Consider the following 18616-nt stretch of genomic DNA (forward strand, 5'->3'; position numbering starts at 1 on the left):
GGCGTCCCGAGGAGGAGCCGGCCTCCCGGTCATGCTTCCCCTTGCGGCCGTAGTTCCAAAGCTCCATGGCTGCGGCCGGCCGACGAGGTCGAAGACGGGGAGCGGCTAGGCTAGGGTTTTGAGGGTGTCGGTTTCGAGGAGGCAGAGAGGGGCCGGAGTGGGAACTGTGGACGACGATCGGTCCATGACTTCCCATTTAAAGAAGGACGGTGAACCTTCGCTGGGCGGATGACAGGTGGGGCTATCCGCCCGTGCGCATTGATGTTGGCGGGTGGGAGGTAGGTGGCCACCTGCCACGCGGCCCCGACGCGGACGTTCGAAGCGTCCGTTCGCTGTCCGCCATGACCCAAACCCGACGTATGTTTGTGCTCGAAATGGGTTGCCCAGATACAAAACGAACAAGATAGGTTCGGGCCGTCGCGCGTTGGGCCGCCTTGTTTGTTTCTATTACCCCAAATGCACGGGGCCGGACAAACTAAAGTGGGGTCGTGCGGTGGAGGTCGTGGGGGAGGAAGTGGCATAGAGAGAGTGAGCGTGTATAGCTCGGTCGCTCCGTCGGCAGCTCCCCCGCCGCCAGGACAGTAGCGGAGCAGTATTGGAAACAAGTGAGCTGAGCGCATCCCATCCCATCCACGGCCAGGCCAGGCCACACTCCACAGTCCCACACCCCCTCCGATGTCCCTTTGCTCCCCAAGGGGAAAGGGAAAGAGCGAGACCCACCCCGTCTCCCTCCCCCTCCGCCACCCGATCTGCTGCCGCGCTTCTTCTTCTTCTTCTTCTTCTTCTACTTCTTCTTCGCCCAGGTAAATCTTCTTCTTCTTCTTCTTCTGGGTGGCCGCCGCCGGGAGCTGCAGATTTGGGGGAGCCTGTGGGCGGGCGAGATTTGGGCGCAGGCAGGCAGGCAGACACACGAGACGCTTGCTTCACCTTTCTTTCTCCCCACCAAACTTCCAAATCCAATGTGGCTTACCTCGTTTCATCTGGATGAAGGGCGGCGGCGCCCATGCCGCCGCTCTCCGTCCCGCGGAGGCCTGAGCGAGCAGGGAGGGGATCCATGCCGCGCTTCCTCTCAATCCCTCCCTCCCTCCTTTTCACCTCTTGTTACATCTTCTCGCCTTCTCCTACCTTCTTGGTATAAATCCATCCCATTCTGCCGAGATCTGCAGCTACACACTGCACCATGATCCCCATCTCCCCCCATCTCAACAACCCACCCACATTGGTTGGTTGGGGTTTGGATTCGGATTTGCAGATCCTAGTCCTAGGCAGCCAGCACCTCTCGCTTTCCCCTTCTTTTTGGCATTTCAAAGCCAGGCACCAACCCATGTCATGTATGAATGATGTTGCTCTTGCTACCTCTCCAAATCTTTTTTCTTTACTTTTCTTCCCCATCCCCATGTTTTAATGCATATTTTGTTTGTCTTTTATGCTTGTTCCTTCCTTCCTGTTGGGATTGGGGGCTCTTCTCTTCTCTACATCTCTCAACAACAAGAATGCATCTTCTATCAACATCACATTTCACATTTGTGCATAATAGTTCGCAACTGGTCTAATCTTACGTCTCTGTCTTCGTGCAGGTTCCAGCAATGGGGCACGACTCCGGCCTGAAGCGCCAGTCCCATTCCAGGCTCAGGCCAGTTCCTGAGCTCCCGCAAGCACCTTGCCGTCCTCACGGAGAAAATGACAGAAGATACAGCCAGCTGAAATGCTCGGACGGCGGCGACTCAGGGGAGCTCCGCCTGGGAGTGGGCGGCCACATACCCAATTTCCACTGCAAGAGCCTGCCCACCAGAAGCCGGCTGACCAATGCGGAGGAAATCGCCGTCGCCAAGCGCGGCTCCATGTACCAGAGCTCCAGCGAGATCACCAGGATAAGGAGGCTCCAGGAGGAGGGCAGGAGGAAGATCGACTCCGCGCCCAGCGGGGACGAGTTCCTCTCCTTCGACATCGTCGACGACGGCGAGGCCTCCTCCCGGCCGAGCACCAGCGGGAGCGGGGCGCAGTACCTCTTCTCCCACCGCAGCCGGCGGTCGGAGGCCGCCAAGTCCTCCGTGGAGACCCGGAGGGTGAACCGGGCGTCCACCAAGGACTTTCTCGACTTGTCCTTTCGTGAGCTGCCCGATGAAGATTTTAAGCTTGGCCGGCCGCGGATGGACTGCACCCTGCTGAAGAGCGATGATGCCGCTGATGGTTTCTTGGAGATAACCATTGAGGAAGAGGAGTCCACAGCAAGAGCCCCCTGCAGAAATGCCGCTCCCCATTTGCTGGATGGAGAGTTTGCTAGAGGTGCAGAAGCAGATCGTCAGCTCAACTCCGGTGTATCTCCTGGTGAAAGTAACCACCATGGTGAGAAGCAGAGGGTTCCAGCAAGTAATATTCCTGATAAGTCTGTGCCAGCAAAGAGGGAGAGCGCCCCTGATGGCACCAGTCCATCAGAATGTGTCAATCGCAGCACGGAGAACATCGCTAAATCTGCTCGATCAAGTCCTTTCAAGAAGATGCTGAGCCCGATCATGAAGTCCAAGTCTGTTAGAAGCAGCCCAACTCTTGTTGACAAGGAAGACCCCAACTCTGCTGCTGTGCCGGCAAGCGGCAAAACCTGCGTATCCCGCAAATCGTTGCTCAGTGATCTCTCAAGGACTGAGCGGAGCCAAGGATCGCCCAATTGCCAGCCAAACGGAGAAAGTCGGCATATGACGGAGGCTTCTTTGTCACCTGCTCATCTTCGAGCAGTTCTTAAAATTGATTCCAGAAATGGTATTCCCTTTTATGACTTCTGTGTCGAGGGCCCGGAAGAATCCATTTCTGCTAGGTCCTGGGAGAGTGGGAGTGAACTGAGCCGGATTTACACTTTCCATAGCGGTGGCAAACGAGGAAGCACTGCTGGGAGGTCATCCAAAGACGAACGCAGATGCTTGCCTCCAACTGTAGGCCAGATGCACGCTTCGTCCTATCTTTGCTCTGAAGTTGGAAAAGATGGTGTTCTGAATAATTCTGTCAACACCGAGTTTGTTCTGTACGATATCGCTCACGCAAGACGAAGTTTTGCTGCCGAGGAGAAGACCCAGAGTACAGAGCCCAGTCAGCCGAAATCCTGCGTTGATAAATCGGTCTCTGATGAATATCCACAGAAGATTAATCTGATTGACCATCAACATGATGCAAGGAATAATCCAGAGGTATCGACATCTCGTCCATGGTCTGAAGAGGATCTTTATCCTCATTTGGAGATTGCAGCAACAGTCATTCAGATTCCATTTAATAAGGACAAGAAGTGTTCGTCCGCTGGTTCTATCAAAGTGGTCACCCCGAGTGGGCTGCATGGATTACCAGACGACAATGAAGTCAGCCCATCATCCTTGCTAGACAGATGGAGGTATGGTGGAGGGTGTGATTGTGGCGGATGGGACATGGCCTGTCCACTCCTCGTCCTCGAGAATGCTGCTTATGATGATAACTGGGTTGATTCTGTGACGAAGGAAAGCAAACACCCCATGGAGCTCCTTGTTCAGGTACACTACCATGCAATGCAACCCCCCTATGTGTATATATACCTATTCATTTACCTAGTACTGATGTGCAGTTCTTGTTTCTGAGGATAATAGGTCAGGTAGGACGATAGTTTATTGCCTGCAAGATAACACAAAACTGATCAAACATCTTGTATAAGTAGTTAATTAGCTTTGTTACTCAAGACAATCACCCTCATACCAACTTGTTTATTTGCAGTACTTGTCTCTAGCTGTACGAAACCCATTTCTGTCGTTACGAATACTGATATGATCCCCAGCATACTTGTTGAGGATAATTGTTTGGGTAGGATAATTGCTCATTGTCTGAAAGATAACACAAAACTGATCAGAACATCTTGTAGAAGTAATTAATTAGCTTTGCTCCTCAAAACAATAATTCTCAGATCAACTTGTTTCTTTGCACCACTTGTCTCTAGCTGTCAAACAATTCCTTTGAGACAGGACCTTGATTAGGCATGCCTTGTAAGCTCAGTCATTGGCCCTTCAGCATAAATTGCAATAATGTATGCCATTGCAAAGCTTTATTTTAAAGGACAAGTGCAGCTACCTGATGTTTGAGAGCCTAAAACTTGTCGTTTCTAGTATAATCTTATGCAGTAAATTGCCTGAGTTAGCTGTAATATATTCATCTTACTGCAAACAAGAGTAGCTGTCATGTTTGTCCATTCATTGTTCAAACAGGGTAGCAAAGAAGAGATCCCTGCCCTTTCCATGAAAGCCGACGGGAAAGGGCAGCTGTTGGTGGATTTCCATGCGCGGCTATCAGCGTTACAGGCATTCTCAGTGTGCATCTCTCTGTTGCACTGCTCAGAGGCTTCGACGGCCGTCGTCATCGAGAAGGGCAAGCACAAGCTCTACTCCAGCTCCCTCAAGATGCTCCTTGAGGGGGAGGTGATGCAGCTGATCGAGGCTGTCACGGCAGAGGAGAAGAAGAAACTGAAGACGACGAAGCGGGAGAAGGCGCCTCCGTCTGTCGTGTTCGACCCGCGGCGCCCGCCCTTCTCCCCCCTGGGAAGAGTATAGGCTGAGTAATTCTCATTGCGTGTAACATTATCGGTCGTGATTCGGCTTGGTGTTCATATTCTTTTTGTGATAGAAAAGGGGTAAGTTTTTTTTTTACCTTGTTTGTAGAGGTTGAGGAGGAGGTTGCATGTACTACTAGTAGTTGGTAGTCTTTAGGTTGTAGGGTACCAGAAGCAAGGCCATGAGTTATTTGCTGAATGAAATGCAGAGCAGAGGAGGTTGCCTGTACAAGAGCGGCAGCTCCATGTTCCAATCCAACAGAAAGAATATAAATAAGAAAAGCTCATTTTGTAATTCTTTCCAGTGCTGTGCAATTTGTGTTGCTCTTTCTGAACGCTGCACTGGCCAAAAATTTGAAAAGTTTTGAACAGAGGAAGCATTGGAAGGAGCATGTACTATACTTGTCTGGTTTTAACAAATGGTGGGATGGTGCAGGTCTCGAGGTAGTACGAGTTAAAATGTTGCCTGGATCTATCTATCCTCGATGCTTATTTTTGTTTGGTGCATTGCAGAATCCTATGAGTTGACTGACTGGAATTGAAGAAAAAATGTTCAGAAACTTGGGGCTGCTTGGAGCCTGGGGGCAGGAGCCATGGCAGTAAAAAGATGATTCCTCTGCACACACATCAAGCTACAATGCTTCCCAGAACTTACTTATGTTTCCAAGTACTGTACTACTTAGTTTCTGGCACTCTCCTATCAGTTCTGGGAATGCTATTAGTAGACAAAAACTGTGATTAGGGTTACAGAGATGCTACTACCAGTATGGTTTATCTATCTATCATGGCTGTCCCTGCCATGTGCTGCTGGTTCCTTGATGGCCAACAGTAGAGTAGCAGAGGAGGAAAAAACAACAAGAAAGGGTCGGTGGAGGGACCATATTGGATCTTGACCCAGGTTTGGGCCGCTTGGACTTGGACCAGAAGAGAAAGAGAAGAGACCAGTGATCTTCTGCAACATGCCTGCTTTGCTTTGCTGCCTTGCCTGCTGCAGCAGACACTTCATTTTCCTTTTCCCTTCATGCAGGGGCAAGAGCAGCAGTGAACTTTTCACTCCACATGCCACTGGTCTGCTAAAGACTAGTCAGTAGTGATATCATGATGGGAGTGAGCTAATCAGGGAGCTAATTAGGTTCATGTGACCACCAAAGCTGGAGCCCTTGCCAAACCAGCCACATGCTTGCTTGACAAAAAGAGAGGATAAAGTGAACATTCTTCTCTGATGCTCTATCCAACTTTTGGTGAATCAAAGCACAGAGCTAATTGAGGCTTAAAATGACATAGGTAGAGTAGACTGGTATTCAGCAATTTCATAGTAGCCAGTTAAAATGAAACTAAGACTTCAATGATTTTCTTCAAGGTTCAACAAGGCCAAGGAAAGACAAGAGCACACCACTTCTGGCCTGAAGCTCCGTTGACATAGGTGAAATAACACCTCAGTGGCTCAGTTTGTTCATCGAAGCCGCCAAGCAAAATTCTGCGCTGGAGAGGACCCTCCTGACGATGAGCACCGTGAACCCGTAAACACAAGGATGAGAATCATGCGAGCGCAGAACTTTGGCTGTCGCGCTTTGACCCTGCAAGCGAATGAGGCAATTCGAAACCAGTTTGGGTCAGTATCTGAGCATGGAACTATGAAGTCGACGTACAAATAGATAATGCCATCAATTGCAAACAGCTTAAAGAAAAACAGCAAAGTACTTGCTCAACATGAACTAGAATTACATTCTCTTTGTTGCCAATTACAGTTTTGCAAGGAGTATATGAATATTTTGTAATACAGAAGAGCTGCCAGTTTCCTTTTATATACAGTTATTTGTTTTTGTCTTGGCATTAGCAGCTACTGCTTAACCCAAAGATCCATTAAGTACAAAACACGCAAAACCGAATTGCGCAGTGTAAGCATGTGTGCGTGCACATAAATTCAGCAGTAAAATTTCCCCAAAGAAAAATCCTAAAATCTAAAAAGTGGCCGCGCACTATTTGGTTGAATGGAGCGGCCGCGTCCCACATGCATGTGGCTGTTAATATTTTTTGTCTTTTAGTGCATGTGGATATTAGCATTGAATGCATTTATACTGATTACTTCATTCCGAACAGAACAGATCCACACATATTCATTTTGAAGTTTTAAATTTTAAAAAGTCATATCTTTCAAACCGCTCGTCGGAATCAGATCCGTTTTCACTACTGGAACTCTTGTGACGAGATCTTTGAAACTAGATCCCGCATGAATATGTTTTGACGAATTTTTTTTGATGCCAACTTTGATGCTATATGGTGCAACTTTAGTACTGTATTGTGCAACTTTAGTACTACATCGTGCAACTTTTTGCAAAACCAATTTTTGAATCTACATGATTCAACTTTCTATGAGATTGCAGTCTAGCAACCATGACAACTTTAATGTTTAGTTGGCAGGACTATTGGCACACACATGCGCTCAGTTGACGCGGCAATGTAGTCTAGTTGCACACACATTGATATTTAGTTGGCAGGACTTGTTACACACACATATGCTCAGTTGGCGTGGCAATGTAGTCTAGTTGCACACATATTGATGTTTAGTTGGCAGGACTATTGACACACACATATGCTCAGTTGCCGCGGCAATATAGTCTAGTTGCACATACATTGATGTTTAGTTGGCATGACTATTTGGCACACACATATGCTCAGTTGGTGCGACAATGTAGTCTAGTTACACATATATTGATGTTTAGTTGGCAGGAAGATTAGTTCGTCAAAGCATACCCATGCAGGATCTAGTTTCGAAGAGCACATCGTAAGGGTTTCAAAAGTGAAAGCGGATCTTAATTTTGATATTTGGTTTAAAAGTTATGGCTTTTAAAATGAAAATGAATTCTAAATTAATGTGTTTACACGTGGGTGCCTTCCAATCCGTAATTCAAAACATGTTGCATGCCTTTTCTACCCTTTTTACGATGAGAAAGAATCTTCCCTTTTTTGTTTAATAAGGACATAAACGATAAAAGTAACGACCGCTGTGGAGCGCTAGCGAGCGCCCTGCCACTCGCTAGACACGTCCAAGAAAAATCACTATATAGTATATTCAGCCAATTATTGGGGTACAGACACAAGCAAATTTCAGTGGACTATATAGCATCTCATATATTTCGTGCAAACCAAAGTAGATGGTACGGATGACATGGTACTCTAGTTAGAATGAGGGTCTAGTCCCCTTTGGGCCCCATTGAGTGACCAGCACAAAGACGGCAACAACATTGCCAAAACATTTGGAGCATCATATTAGCTATAGATGATGTGGCAACATCATATAGCCAACAACTGGCTGTATTATTAACCATGCTCTCAGGCTTCAGCTAACTAATAGATCAGGAGCCAGCTAAACTAAGTTAACCTAGATGAAAAGTTGGCACACTTTCCAACCAGTCTAGAAATGTGCACAACATGAAAGACACTAACAGAACATAACTATAAAGGTTCAGAGCACGATATAGGCACAAGGTGAACAGTCATGATCATGAGTTTAGGCTTCATCTAAGTGTGCAAAGGTTAAAAAATATATAGTTTCACCTAGGAGCATACTAATCATTTATCCGCACGGCCATTCTTTTAAGTATTGGCGCCCATCTGATTATCACTTTCAGCAAGTCAAACTCATGGTCCTCCCCATCGAAGCCTTCCATTTCCACTTCTTCGAGATTGATCAAGGAGAAATTTTTGCTTCTCCGGCTCCTGGGCTCATCGCAGGGACAATTTACCGGGCATTCTTCTTTGAACTAGAACAAATATGTGGATTACTACACTTCATTTACTGATGGTTCAGAAACGAGACTGTATCTCAAGAATGCAAACATATATATATATATATATATATATATATATATATATATATATATATATATATATATATTGTTTTTGTTTGAACAAGCAGTACCATACATAACTGCAATATATTAGCAGAGCAAAGTAGTATTACCTCTGATCTCTGTAAGATGATCTTAAGCTTTCGTGTAGCAGAACGAATCGGATGCATCCCAAGTAGATGCACGCAAATGCTCCAAAAACATGCCTCACTGATCTGACACGATGATCAAGCTCCATTGTCGTGAAATGTAGCTCCAAAACAGAGAAGTCGGTAACCAGATGCGTCTCTATCTCCTGCTCCAAGCTGAACTCTGCATCAGGATAACTAGTCGAACCCTGCAAAAAGAAACGGTAGTGTATCATGCATAGTCGCTCCATGGCGGCTTGGAGTTGGAGCGAGGCGAGCGCGGGTAGGAGCGGGCCGAGCGCTAGGTCGCGGAAGACGAGGTCGGGGAGGCGGGTCCAGAGTCCGCGCCACCGGCGGGAGAGGAGCCCTGTGCGCGCGGCGGCGCGGGCGCAGCGGAGGCGGACGAGGACCTGGAGGAGCAGATCCTCCGGCAGGGCGCTGATGAGCCCTTTTTTTACAGACAAAACGCCACGAATTTTGATTGAATATGCACAAAAAAAGAGTGTTCGATGTTGTGTGAACACAGTATTTAAACTCAAAATATATGTATGTGTATATGCACAACTCCTTGCCAAAGTAAAATTTTGTCAAAGTCAAACTTTATAAATTTTGACTAAATTTGTAGAGCGAACCAACATAAACAATTACAATACCGAACATACACCATATGAAAATGTATTTTTATCATGTATCCAATGGTTTTAGTTGACTTTTTTTTTGAGTTTCAAGGCAGGTGTTCTGCCGATTTCATTATTAAGAGAGAAAAATCAAAAACAGAGTGGCCCGACTTATATGAAAAATTAAGCCGAAAACCATACAACACACGATTGATCAAAGGGAAATTGTGCCAAAAACCACACCCATGCCGACATTGGCCAACTCAACTCCACCGCCAAAAAGCCTACAAAACCGAAGATGTTTGGGTGGACATCTCGGAGACACCTTCAAGAAGCACCGTCGCCGATATCCTTAGATCCCCTATCGAAGCAAGGCTTTCGCCCAGAGCCAGCCTCACCAACTTCAGCAGACCTCGGGAAAAGGCCGGCCACACCTACAGCCCCCACGGCAACCCTCGAACCTACAACAACCATGGCCTAGTGAAGAGGAGGAACTCTTCGTCGACAGCTCCAAGGAGCATCGTCACTGGTATCCTTGGATCCCCATCGAGCCCAAGACTTTTGTCCAGAGCCCTACCTCTTCACCTACTCGAACCCCGGGGAAGGAGCCCAGCCACTGCCAACAGAGAGCAACCGGCAATAGCAGACCATGGCCTACGGATCCGAGAGCCCGCCGATCGGGCCGCAACATCACCAAGGAGGCAAGCGCACGCCGACATTGTGAATATTGATAATTTTTTCTTTAAACTTAGCCAAGGTTTACAAAGTTTGACGCTGACTAAAATTTATATCACTAACTTTTTTTTTGAGAACCTAACTTGTTAAAAAGTGAGTGTGTTTTTTTTACGAAAGAAAATGATTTCCTAGCCGAGTGTCCCACATTGCCTGTTATTGCATATGGAGCATGCAAATGGATACATACTACTATGCACGACATGTTGAAGGTTCACAAGATGACAAGATAATTTACTTCACTTTTTTTGTACAAAAAGAAATTCAACATTGAAAATAATGAACTCATCTACGAGTAAGTTGATCACGTGTAAATATAGAGGTTGTCACTTTCTCCACAGGGACTCGATTATGAGTACTCGAATGTTTTCACAGCTGAAGTGAGCAAACATAGGTGGCGAACAGAACAATAATCTAACTAATACTGCTGGTTCCAACTATTTTTGTTCTTTTCATGGTTAATTTAACTGGCAAACACAAATCTCAACAAGCAACAGATACAAGAAGATATTTCTCACACTTAAAGATCAATAAGTCATACATGATATGAACATTTACAATAACGGATCTAATGATATTGATTTAGTATTGTAGATGTTATTAATTTTTTCTCTAAATTTGGTCAAAGTTTGACTTAAGGTAAAGTTAATTATGCAGAGTAGAAAAAAAAACTTACTCATTTCCTACTTAATGTGATTAGGATTACAGAGATGCTACTAGAGTATGGTTTATCTATCACCATAGCTGTCCTTGCCATGTGGTAGAAGAGCAGATGGATGCTAGAGGAAAAAAAACAAAGAGTTGCTAGAGGGACCATGTTGGATCTTGACCCAGACTTGGGGCGCTTGGACTTGGACCAAAAGAGAAAGAGATGAGACCACTGATCCTCTGTAAAATGCCTGCTTTGCTTTACTGTGATGGGAGTGAGCTAATTCTGAAGCTAATTAGGTTCATGTGACCATCAAAGCTTGCTGGAACCCTTACCAAACCGGCCACATGCTCGCTTCACAAAAAGAGAGGATAAAGTGAACATTCTTCTTCTCTGATGCTCTATCGAGCTTTTGCTCAAGATAAGCACAGAGCTAATCGAGGCTTAACATTTTGACTGGCATACGGTGTGTACACTAAATCTTGGCAATTTCATGACAAAGCCAAGCTATGACAATGCTATTCTTTCTTCAAGGAAAGAGCAAGAGTACACCAAGTTATTAACAATGTCATATTATAGGCCAAGGTTTAATTAAGAGCAAGAGTGCACCAATCCTAGCCTGTAGCTCCGTTACACCGCTGAAAAAACACCTCAGCTGCTCACTTTTGTAGCCACCTAGCAAAATTCTGAAACTGGATTGCGGAGTTGGTCCTCATGGGAGAGGACCATCTTGTCGATGAGCACCGCCGCCAATCCGTAAATGCAAAGATGAGAATCATTCCAATGCACAACTTTGGCTGTGGTGCTTTGACCCTGCAGGCAAATGAGGCAAAAGTAGAAACCAGTTTGGCTCAGTATCTCAGCGTGGAAATATAGAGTCGACGCATGTAGAGAATGCTATCAATAGCAAATAAAACTTTGCCAATGAGTTTATGAATATTTAGTAGTAATACTGAAGAGCTGCCAGTTTTTCTTTTCATATACCCTTCTCTGTTTTTTGTCTGGCATTAACCCGATGGCCCATGAAAGTCAGTCAAACGAGACACCTAACTCCTGTTAAACTAGAAACTTCTTTTAGCGGCTACTAAATACAACTGGTGCAAAATCGAATTGTGCAATGTAAGGATGTATGCACACAAATTCAGCAGTAAAATTTCCCCATAGAAAAAACACTAATACAGCATGTTCAGCCTATTATTGGGGTACAGGAGCAAGCTAAACTAAGTTAACCTAGACGAAAGGTTGGCATGTCAGCACCCCAAGCATTCTTTGCACAACATGAAAGAAACTGACAGAACAGAACTATAAAGGTTTCAGAGAATAATATAGGCACAAGGCAAACACTGATAAAGCCTGAGTTTACGCCTTGATGAAACTTTGCAAAGATAAAAGAGAATTAGTTCCATCTAGGAGCTTAATTATACTAATCACTGATGCAGAACCTTCTTACCGGAACTAAGATAAACGTTGCATTCCACAAATGGATACGCCTTGAAGAAGTCGTGTGATTTCAAACACCGATCGTTACTTGTGCTGACCTCATCACACATCCACACGGACATTCTTTTAAGCATTGGTGCGCATCTGAATATCACTTTCAGGAAATCAAAATCATGATCCTCCCCTTCGAAGCCTTTGATTTCCACTTCTTCAAGATTGATCAACGAGATATTTTTGCTTCTCCAGTTCTTGGGCTTATCACAGCGACAATTTACTGGGCATTCTTTTACCACCTAGAGAAAATGTGGATTAATACAATATGTTTACTGATGGTCCACAACTGAGACATTATCTCAGGAATGCACATAGAGTTTTCTTTTGTCTGAGCAATTATCATATGTATTTGAGATATATTAAAGGAGCAAAGGGTTACGTCTGATCTAAGTAAGACGATCCTAAGCTTTCGTGTAGCCGTACGAATCCGATGCATCCCAAGTAGACGCACCACACATGCTCCAAAAGCATGCTTGGCTGGTATACCAAAATGAAACTCAGTTGTCGAGAAATGCAGCTCCAAGACAGAGAAGCCGGTTACAAGAAGTGCCTCTATCTTTTGCGCAACTTCGAGCTCTGCGTCAGGTTTAGCAGTCCAACCCTGCAAAAAGAAATGGCAGTCTATCATGCGTCGGAAGTTCCATTTAGTTGGAAAATCGAATCAATTGAGTAGGGCAGGAGACATACAGGTGAACCCGACAAATGCAGGGACAGGACATAAACGTTAGACAACGGCAAACGGGCGTCGTCTTCGGTGCCGGTCTCGGTGAGCAACCGCTGTCCCTCTGTCTCTGCAGTGCCAGTATGCAAGGTCATCATGGAGAGTCCCCAACAAGAAATCTCCTCAGTCTCGATGGTATAGTAGCACTCCAACGAGACCTTCTTCACAGTTGGTGCCACTATGGACACCCTGAGCTCATTGATGGTGTGGAAGGCCACCGTCAATTGCTTCAGCATGGGGGCCTCGACGTCGATACATCTTGTCCATTTGGACCGACTCCGCACTTGCAGCTCCTCCAACGACTCCGATTTGATGGTGATGTCGCCGGCGGAGTGGTAGCAATCGTTGGCCACCCTGAGCACCCGCAGGCGTGGGCAGCGGAGGACAAAGTCGGCGAGGTCGAGGTCGAAGCGAGGCAGCTCTACGTCGGTGACGAGCATGTCTCGCGGCAGGGCGAAGTGGAACTCCACCGGCGAGAGCCGCGCAGCGGCATCAAGCAGCGAGGATATCCGGTGCGAATGCCCCCGGCCCAGATCATCCCCGGCGACGCGAATGTCGAGGAGGGACACCCCGGGGCCGAGGCCGGCCGCAGCTTGGAGCGAGGTGAGCGCCGGTAGGAGCGGGTCGGCCGCGACGTCGCGGAAGACGAGATCGGGGAGGCGGGTCCAGAGGCCGCGCCACCGGCGGGCGAGGAGGCTGGTGCGCGCGGCGGCGCGGGCGCAGCGGAGGCGGACGAGGACCTGGAGAAGCAGATCCTCCGGGAGGGCGCTGATGAGGTCGGCTCCTTCGCCGCCTGGACCTAGCTTGGGACGGCCGCCATGGCGGCGCGCTGCATCCTCCATGGAGATCCCCAATGCGATGCGATTGAAGACAGAGAGATAGAGAGTGAAATTTTTTAATCATAAATTGGACAATAATCCTCTACTGTATATATCTAAATAAATAGGGATTTTTCAACCTTCTCACGAACCACGTCATCTGAATTGGTATAGCCGTTGATAAAGTATAGGTCAATAGTCTACACCGTCCGATCAAAAGTTAGACAAAATTATCAAAAGCTGCTATTGCTAAGTGATAAATATCGATATGTCCCTTTCACATCGTCTGACCAGGCTGTAGTTCTCACTAAAATATGTTTGTGGACATTAAAAAGCCCACTGAAAGCCTATAGGTAAAGTCCATCGTTCACAATCTCAAGGAAAGATTGTGGACATGGCCCACCCTTGCGGGCAACCGCCGTGCCACTTAGAGCCCTTCCGGCGGGATTGTGGCACCACTCACCCGTCATCGGCCAGACGCTGCCACCCCTGATGCTCTATGAACAGCCGCCGCCTGTTAGGATCCACAGTAAGGTGCGGCGGCTGCAAATTAAAATTTTCTACACGCAGAACATTCAGGAACATGCTAAGGGAGATGGATTATAGTCGTTACCAGTAGACATGCAGTGTCGTGCAGCGAAAGTGGAGTTGAGGCAGCGCATCCTCGGAGTCGTCTCCTCCTCGTCGATCTCCGACGCAGCCGATCGGTTCCCTCGAATAGGTTCGCCGGAGCGGCGCAAGCGCACCACCTCTAACGGTATCCGCGCGTGCAGGAGGAACGTCGTGCGACGGACTGCTAGGTCTGATAACACAACCGGCGGCGAGTGGAGGTGGCTAGTTGCAACACATGCAAAGCCCTAATGACAACGCCGAAGCGATCAACTCAATAAGTGTGCCGCACCTCCACTATATATAGGCATCCGTCGTGGGCTCAACACTTAGGCCTCGTACAGATCCTAAAGCCCAAAGTTTACTTGGTCACGTTTCAAGTCCAACTCGGATCACATCCGACCAGTGTCCTCGAAACCGTGTAGGTTCCTTCCCTTTAGCGCGCGACCCCTTAGGTTCAAGTCGGCTTGGTCACGCGGGAGGTGGCTCGGTGGAAGCGAGGCAACCCCACGTGGAAGAACTAGATGTCGCGTGGGAGGGCCAGGCGGAACTCCGTCGGCGAGAGCCCCGCGGCGGCATGGAGCAGCAAAGAGACCCAAGAAGCCTCCTGCTCAAGCCCCGCGACGCGGATGTCGATGAGGGTCACCCCGGGGTCGGCCGCAGTGGAGCGAGGCGAGCGCGGGTAGGAGCGGGCCGAGCGCTAGGTCGCGGAAGACAAGGTCGGGGAGGCGGCTCCAGAGGCTACGCCATTGGCGGGAGAGGAGGCATGTGCGCGCGGCGGCACGGGCGCAACGGAGGCGGACGAGGACCTGGAGGAGCAGATCCTCCGGCAGGGCGCTGCCGCGCTGATGAGGTCGGCTCCTCCATGGGTCAGGACGGCCGCCATGGCGGCATGCTACATCCTCCATGGGAAACCGTTCAAAATGCAACGAATTTGCATATTATGAGCAAAAAAAAGTGTACAATGTTGTGAGAACACGATATTTAAATTGAAAATATATGTACTTACTCCCCTTTGCCAAATTAAAATTTCGTCAAAGTCAAACTTTATAAACTCTGGCTAAATTTGTAGAACCAATATATAAACAATTACAATACCAAACATATATCATATGGAAATATATTTTATCACCCATCAAATGGTATTGAGCCGACATTGTAATATTGATAATTTTCCTATAAACTTAGCCAAGTTTTTCAAGGTTTCCTATACGGGAACGTCTCCTCCCACTGAATGCGCATTGCCGGAAATGCTAAAATAAATTTAGAAATAATGAGAGCATCAGGATTTCAACCCTGATGGGCTGGGGATGCCACTGTCCTCAATGGCGGTGCCAGGAATTTAATTATGTGTAGTCAACTCAATGTTGTGTAGTCAAGATATGTGTATTTCTATAAATTTTGTATTTTTTTTACATGTTTGTGCTTGTATATGATGCTTTTTTCACAAACCTGTGTAGTTAATTGACTACACATCCAACATATGGCTTCGCCATTGATTGTCCTCCTAACCATTCAAGCACATGTTGATTCGCACTTTGTCAATTTAGTTAACAAACGATTATAGCAGTAGTGATCGTTGGACGCTAATTCAACAGCCGTGTCGCTTCTTCAATATTTGATCTTCTTGCTCTAACCGCCCAAACTAGAGGCAGCGGGACCGCTTGCTGCTGCCTCCCGTGGCCAGTTGTGCTGCCATGCAACCTCACCACCATCCCTACTCTCACAGTTGGCCAGGCCATCCATCTACTCACGCACACCTCCTGTTATTCTCTGGTGATGGCAGCGTCGCACGACAGCCGAACCAGTAAACCCTCATACTCCCCTCCACGTGGGTAGCCACTATTGCGTCTTCCTCGGCTCCGGGTTGTTCCCTTCCTAGGATCACCGTCGTCAACCGCCTTGGTGCTCTCGGTACAGCGTTGTCAACACGGTCAACGAACGACAGCCTTCGGAAGAGGACTATAAGTAGAGAGGCTGACAGCTGGCACCCATAAGGTCCATGGTTGCATGCAAGGAAGTGCCTTCTTATTACGCGGGAAAAAAAGTTTCCTCCCCCTGACAGCTGGGACTCACCATCTACATCTTCTCACGCAAGGAAGTGACTCCTTATCCCTCCTGACAATTGGGACCCACCAAGTCAAAGCGTACGTAGCGTTATCTGTCTGGTCGCAAATGTATACGTATATACTGATCGATCGTCTCATGAGTCATGGCCGTGTAAGGAGCGAGACGTGTCGTAGTAGAGCCCTCTACATAGCAGTTTAGACAGTCCCATCTAAATCGTGTAGACATATATACAACCATGCTGCAAAAAAGACGATCACATACGTACATACGGGCGTGGTCACGAACGCGTACATCAACGACATCCCGTTCATCGGCAGCCGACCGGGTGGGTCGAAACAGAAAAATTGCTGCGTCGTGTTCATCGGGAACCAACCGGCTTGGATGGAACAACTGAAACGAAGTCCTGTAAATTGACCCCCCGGCTCGGGGTCAGGCGTACAACAAAATGAAGAAAACGAGGTTCTCTTCGACCGTCTACTTTCGAAACAGAGTCCTGTTCATCAGGGGGGAGAGTCTAGTGTACCGCAAAACAGAGGAAACAGACTTCTGTTTAACCGCCTACGGTCGAAACGAGGTCCTATTGATCAGGACGGGTCCGGCGTACTGTAAAATGGAAGAAACAAACTGCTCTCCAACCGCCTAGGGTCAAAACGGGGTGTGGCATACCGTAAAAGTGACTCTACGGGCTACTGTTCATTCATCGTCGACTTCCTCCAATCTCCACCGACTACTGTTCATTCACCTCCACGGGGTCCTGTTCATCCACCCACAGTCGGCTGGGGGTGTGGCGTACCTCCCCATGGCCTCCTGTTCATCCAGCGGCAACCGCCTACTACCACGGGGTCATGTTCATCCAACCCCCACCGCGCGGCTGGTGTGAGGCGTACGAGCGGGCAACAACAACTGGAAGTGTTTATCCACAGCCAACCAACCCTGAAGGTCAACTCACCACCTCTCACGCAAGGGGCTCAATCGATGCGTCTCGACTTGTGTCTACGTGTATCACGCGGGCGGCAGCACTGGGCACTGTTCATCGAGAGGCAACCCAACATGGACCGGCCACGTCTCACACAGGGGCTCGATCGGGTTCGATAAGCAGCGAGAAGGATTGACCGGGTTCAGTTAGCAGCGAAGGGATGACCGGGTACAGTACGTAGTGCGAGGGGTCGACAGCTCGTGTTCAGTACACAGTGGGAGGGATCGATCAATCACCCGGGATCGATCAATCACCCGGGTTCAGTAAGCGAACGCCTCACACACACACACGTGTACAAGAGAAACACGCAAAACACACTTCATCGCTCAGCCCTGACCATCCATCGTAACTGGTAACTTCCTGAAATTTTCCTCGCCCTCATTTTTACCATAATTTTTTACTTCATGGATGACTCAAAGAATGTCATGCAGGTGCAACTCCGGCCCAGCCAGGATGAAAATTCCATTTTCTGTCATAATGTTTTTCATAGAAATAAAAGCCCACCACATCTATGATGATACATATTTTTGTCACAATTATATTCATGGAAGTGTCATATCCATGATAGAATTTTTGTCGTTCGGACCATAATACCATGGATGTGTCTTTTTTATAATGGTGGGACATGCCTCATAAACTCATCGAGTCCGGTGGCCCCCTCCGAAGTGTACAAATTATGGTAGAAATCATTCACCATCTCCTTTAGGTCAGCCGGATCATCGATTAAGGCGTCAAGTGAATTATCCAATGCCTCTATCATATTCTTCTCTCTCCATATGCTTGCCCTAAGGTGATTTTGTTTTTGTCCCCGGCTGCCAACCACTTGATCCTAGACTGTTGTCTCCACACCAGCTCCTCCCTGTAGTATAGTTTGACAAGTTTTTCATTGATTTTCAGCTCCGCATGCGATGGCCCTACTCTTCTCGGGTCACATCTTAGGCATTATAGCTCAAGCTTGAGGAGTAGGGCATTTTGGTGACCGAGCTTCATGAAGCCCTTTATTTTTGAAAAATTCAAAATTTGAACCTTTTGACTTCAAAAAATTCTGAAAATAAATATGCAACTATACACGGATGAGACGTATGTGTGTGTAAAAATTCAAGATGAAATACTTCGAAATGCGACCTATAGAAAAAAGACAAATTTCTGGACTTTGAGGATGAATAGTAACATGTGTTAAAAAGCCCCAGATTTATCTTTTTTGCACAACCTTCATTTCAATGTATTTCGTCCTAAAAATTTACACACATGTGTGTTATGCCTCCATATATATATATATATAATGTTTTCCAGATTTTTTGAATTGTAAAAATATGAATTTTCATGAATTTTGTGTTTTTCAAAAACCGGCCTCCATGGAGGCCGAGCTCCAAAAGGCATTTTCGAAGCTTGAGTG

General features: G+C 47.2%; 3 protein-coding genes across 4 annotated transcripts; 1 reads left to right on the forward strand and 2 right to left on the reverse strand.

Annotated features, from left to right (window-relative positions):
• Nucleotides 1-484: 484 nt before the first annotated feature.
• On the forward strand, nucleotides 485-4853 carry LOC125511516 (uncharacterized). 2 transcript variants are annotated; one of them, XM_048676906.2, is made up of 3 exons: nucleotides 485-803; nucleotides 1578-3512; nucleotides 4215-4853. In XM_048676906.2, exons 2-3 carry the CDS (start codon nucleotides 1587-1589, stop codon nucleotides 4554-4556), a joined length of 2268 nt encoding a protein of 755 aa, XP_048532863.2. In that variant the 5' UTR covers nucleotides 485-803; nucleotides 1578-1586; the 3' UTR covers nucleotides 4557-4853. The 2 variants fall into 2 exon arrangements, with proteins under 2 accessions (XP_048532863.2, XP_048532864.2); XM_048676907.2 differs by lacking the exon at nucleotides 485-803 and adding an exon at nucleotides 812-1331.
• A 229-nt stretch (nucleotides 4854-5082) lies between these two features.
• On the reverse strand, nucleotides 5083-9109 carry LOC125511517 (uncharacterized; the record flags this gene model as incomplete). The annotated part of the gene is made up of 2 exons (XM_048676908.2): nucleotides 5083-6132; nucleotides 8520-9109. Coding segments are annotated over 2 exons (714 nt in total), but the record flags the coding sequence as incomplete, so codon positions are not given.
• Nucleotides 9110-10863: 1754 nt separating this feature from the next.
• LOC125511518 (uncharacterized) lies at nucleotides 10864-13646 on the reverse strand. Its single transcript, XM_048676910.2, has 4 exons — nucleotides 12714-13646; nucleotides 12406-12627; nucleotides 11983-12265; nucleotides 10864-11345 (listed from the first exon to the last, which is right to left on the reverse strand). Exons 1-4 carry the CDS (start codon nucleotides 13587-13589, stop codon nucleotides 11308-11310), a joined length of 1419 nt encoding a protein of 472 aa, XP_048532867.2. The 5' UTR covers nucleotides 13590-13646; the 3' UTR covers nucleotides 10864-11307.
• Nucleotides 13647-18616: the final 4970 nt, after the last annotated feature.

This window comes from Triticum urartu, chromosome 5A (assembly GCF_056163025.1).
Source record: "Triticum urartu cultivar PI428250 chromosome 5A, HENAU_Tu73, whole genome shotgun sequence".
Classification (NCBI taxonomy): domain Eukaryota; kingdom Viridiplantae; phylum Streptophyta; class Magnoliopsida; order Poales; family Poaceae; genus Triticum; species Triticum urartu.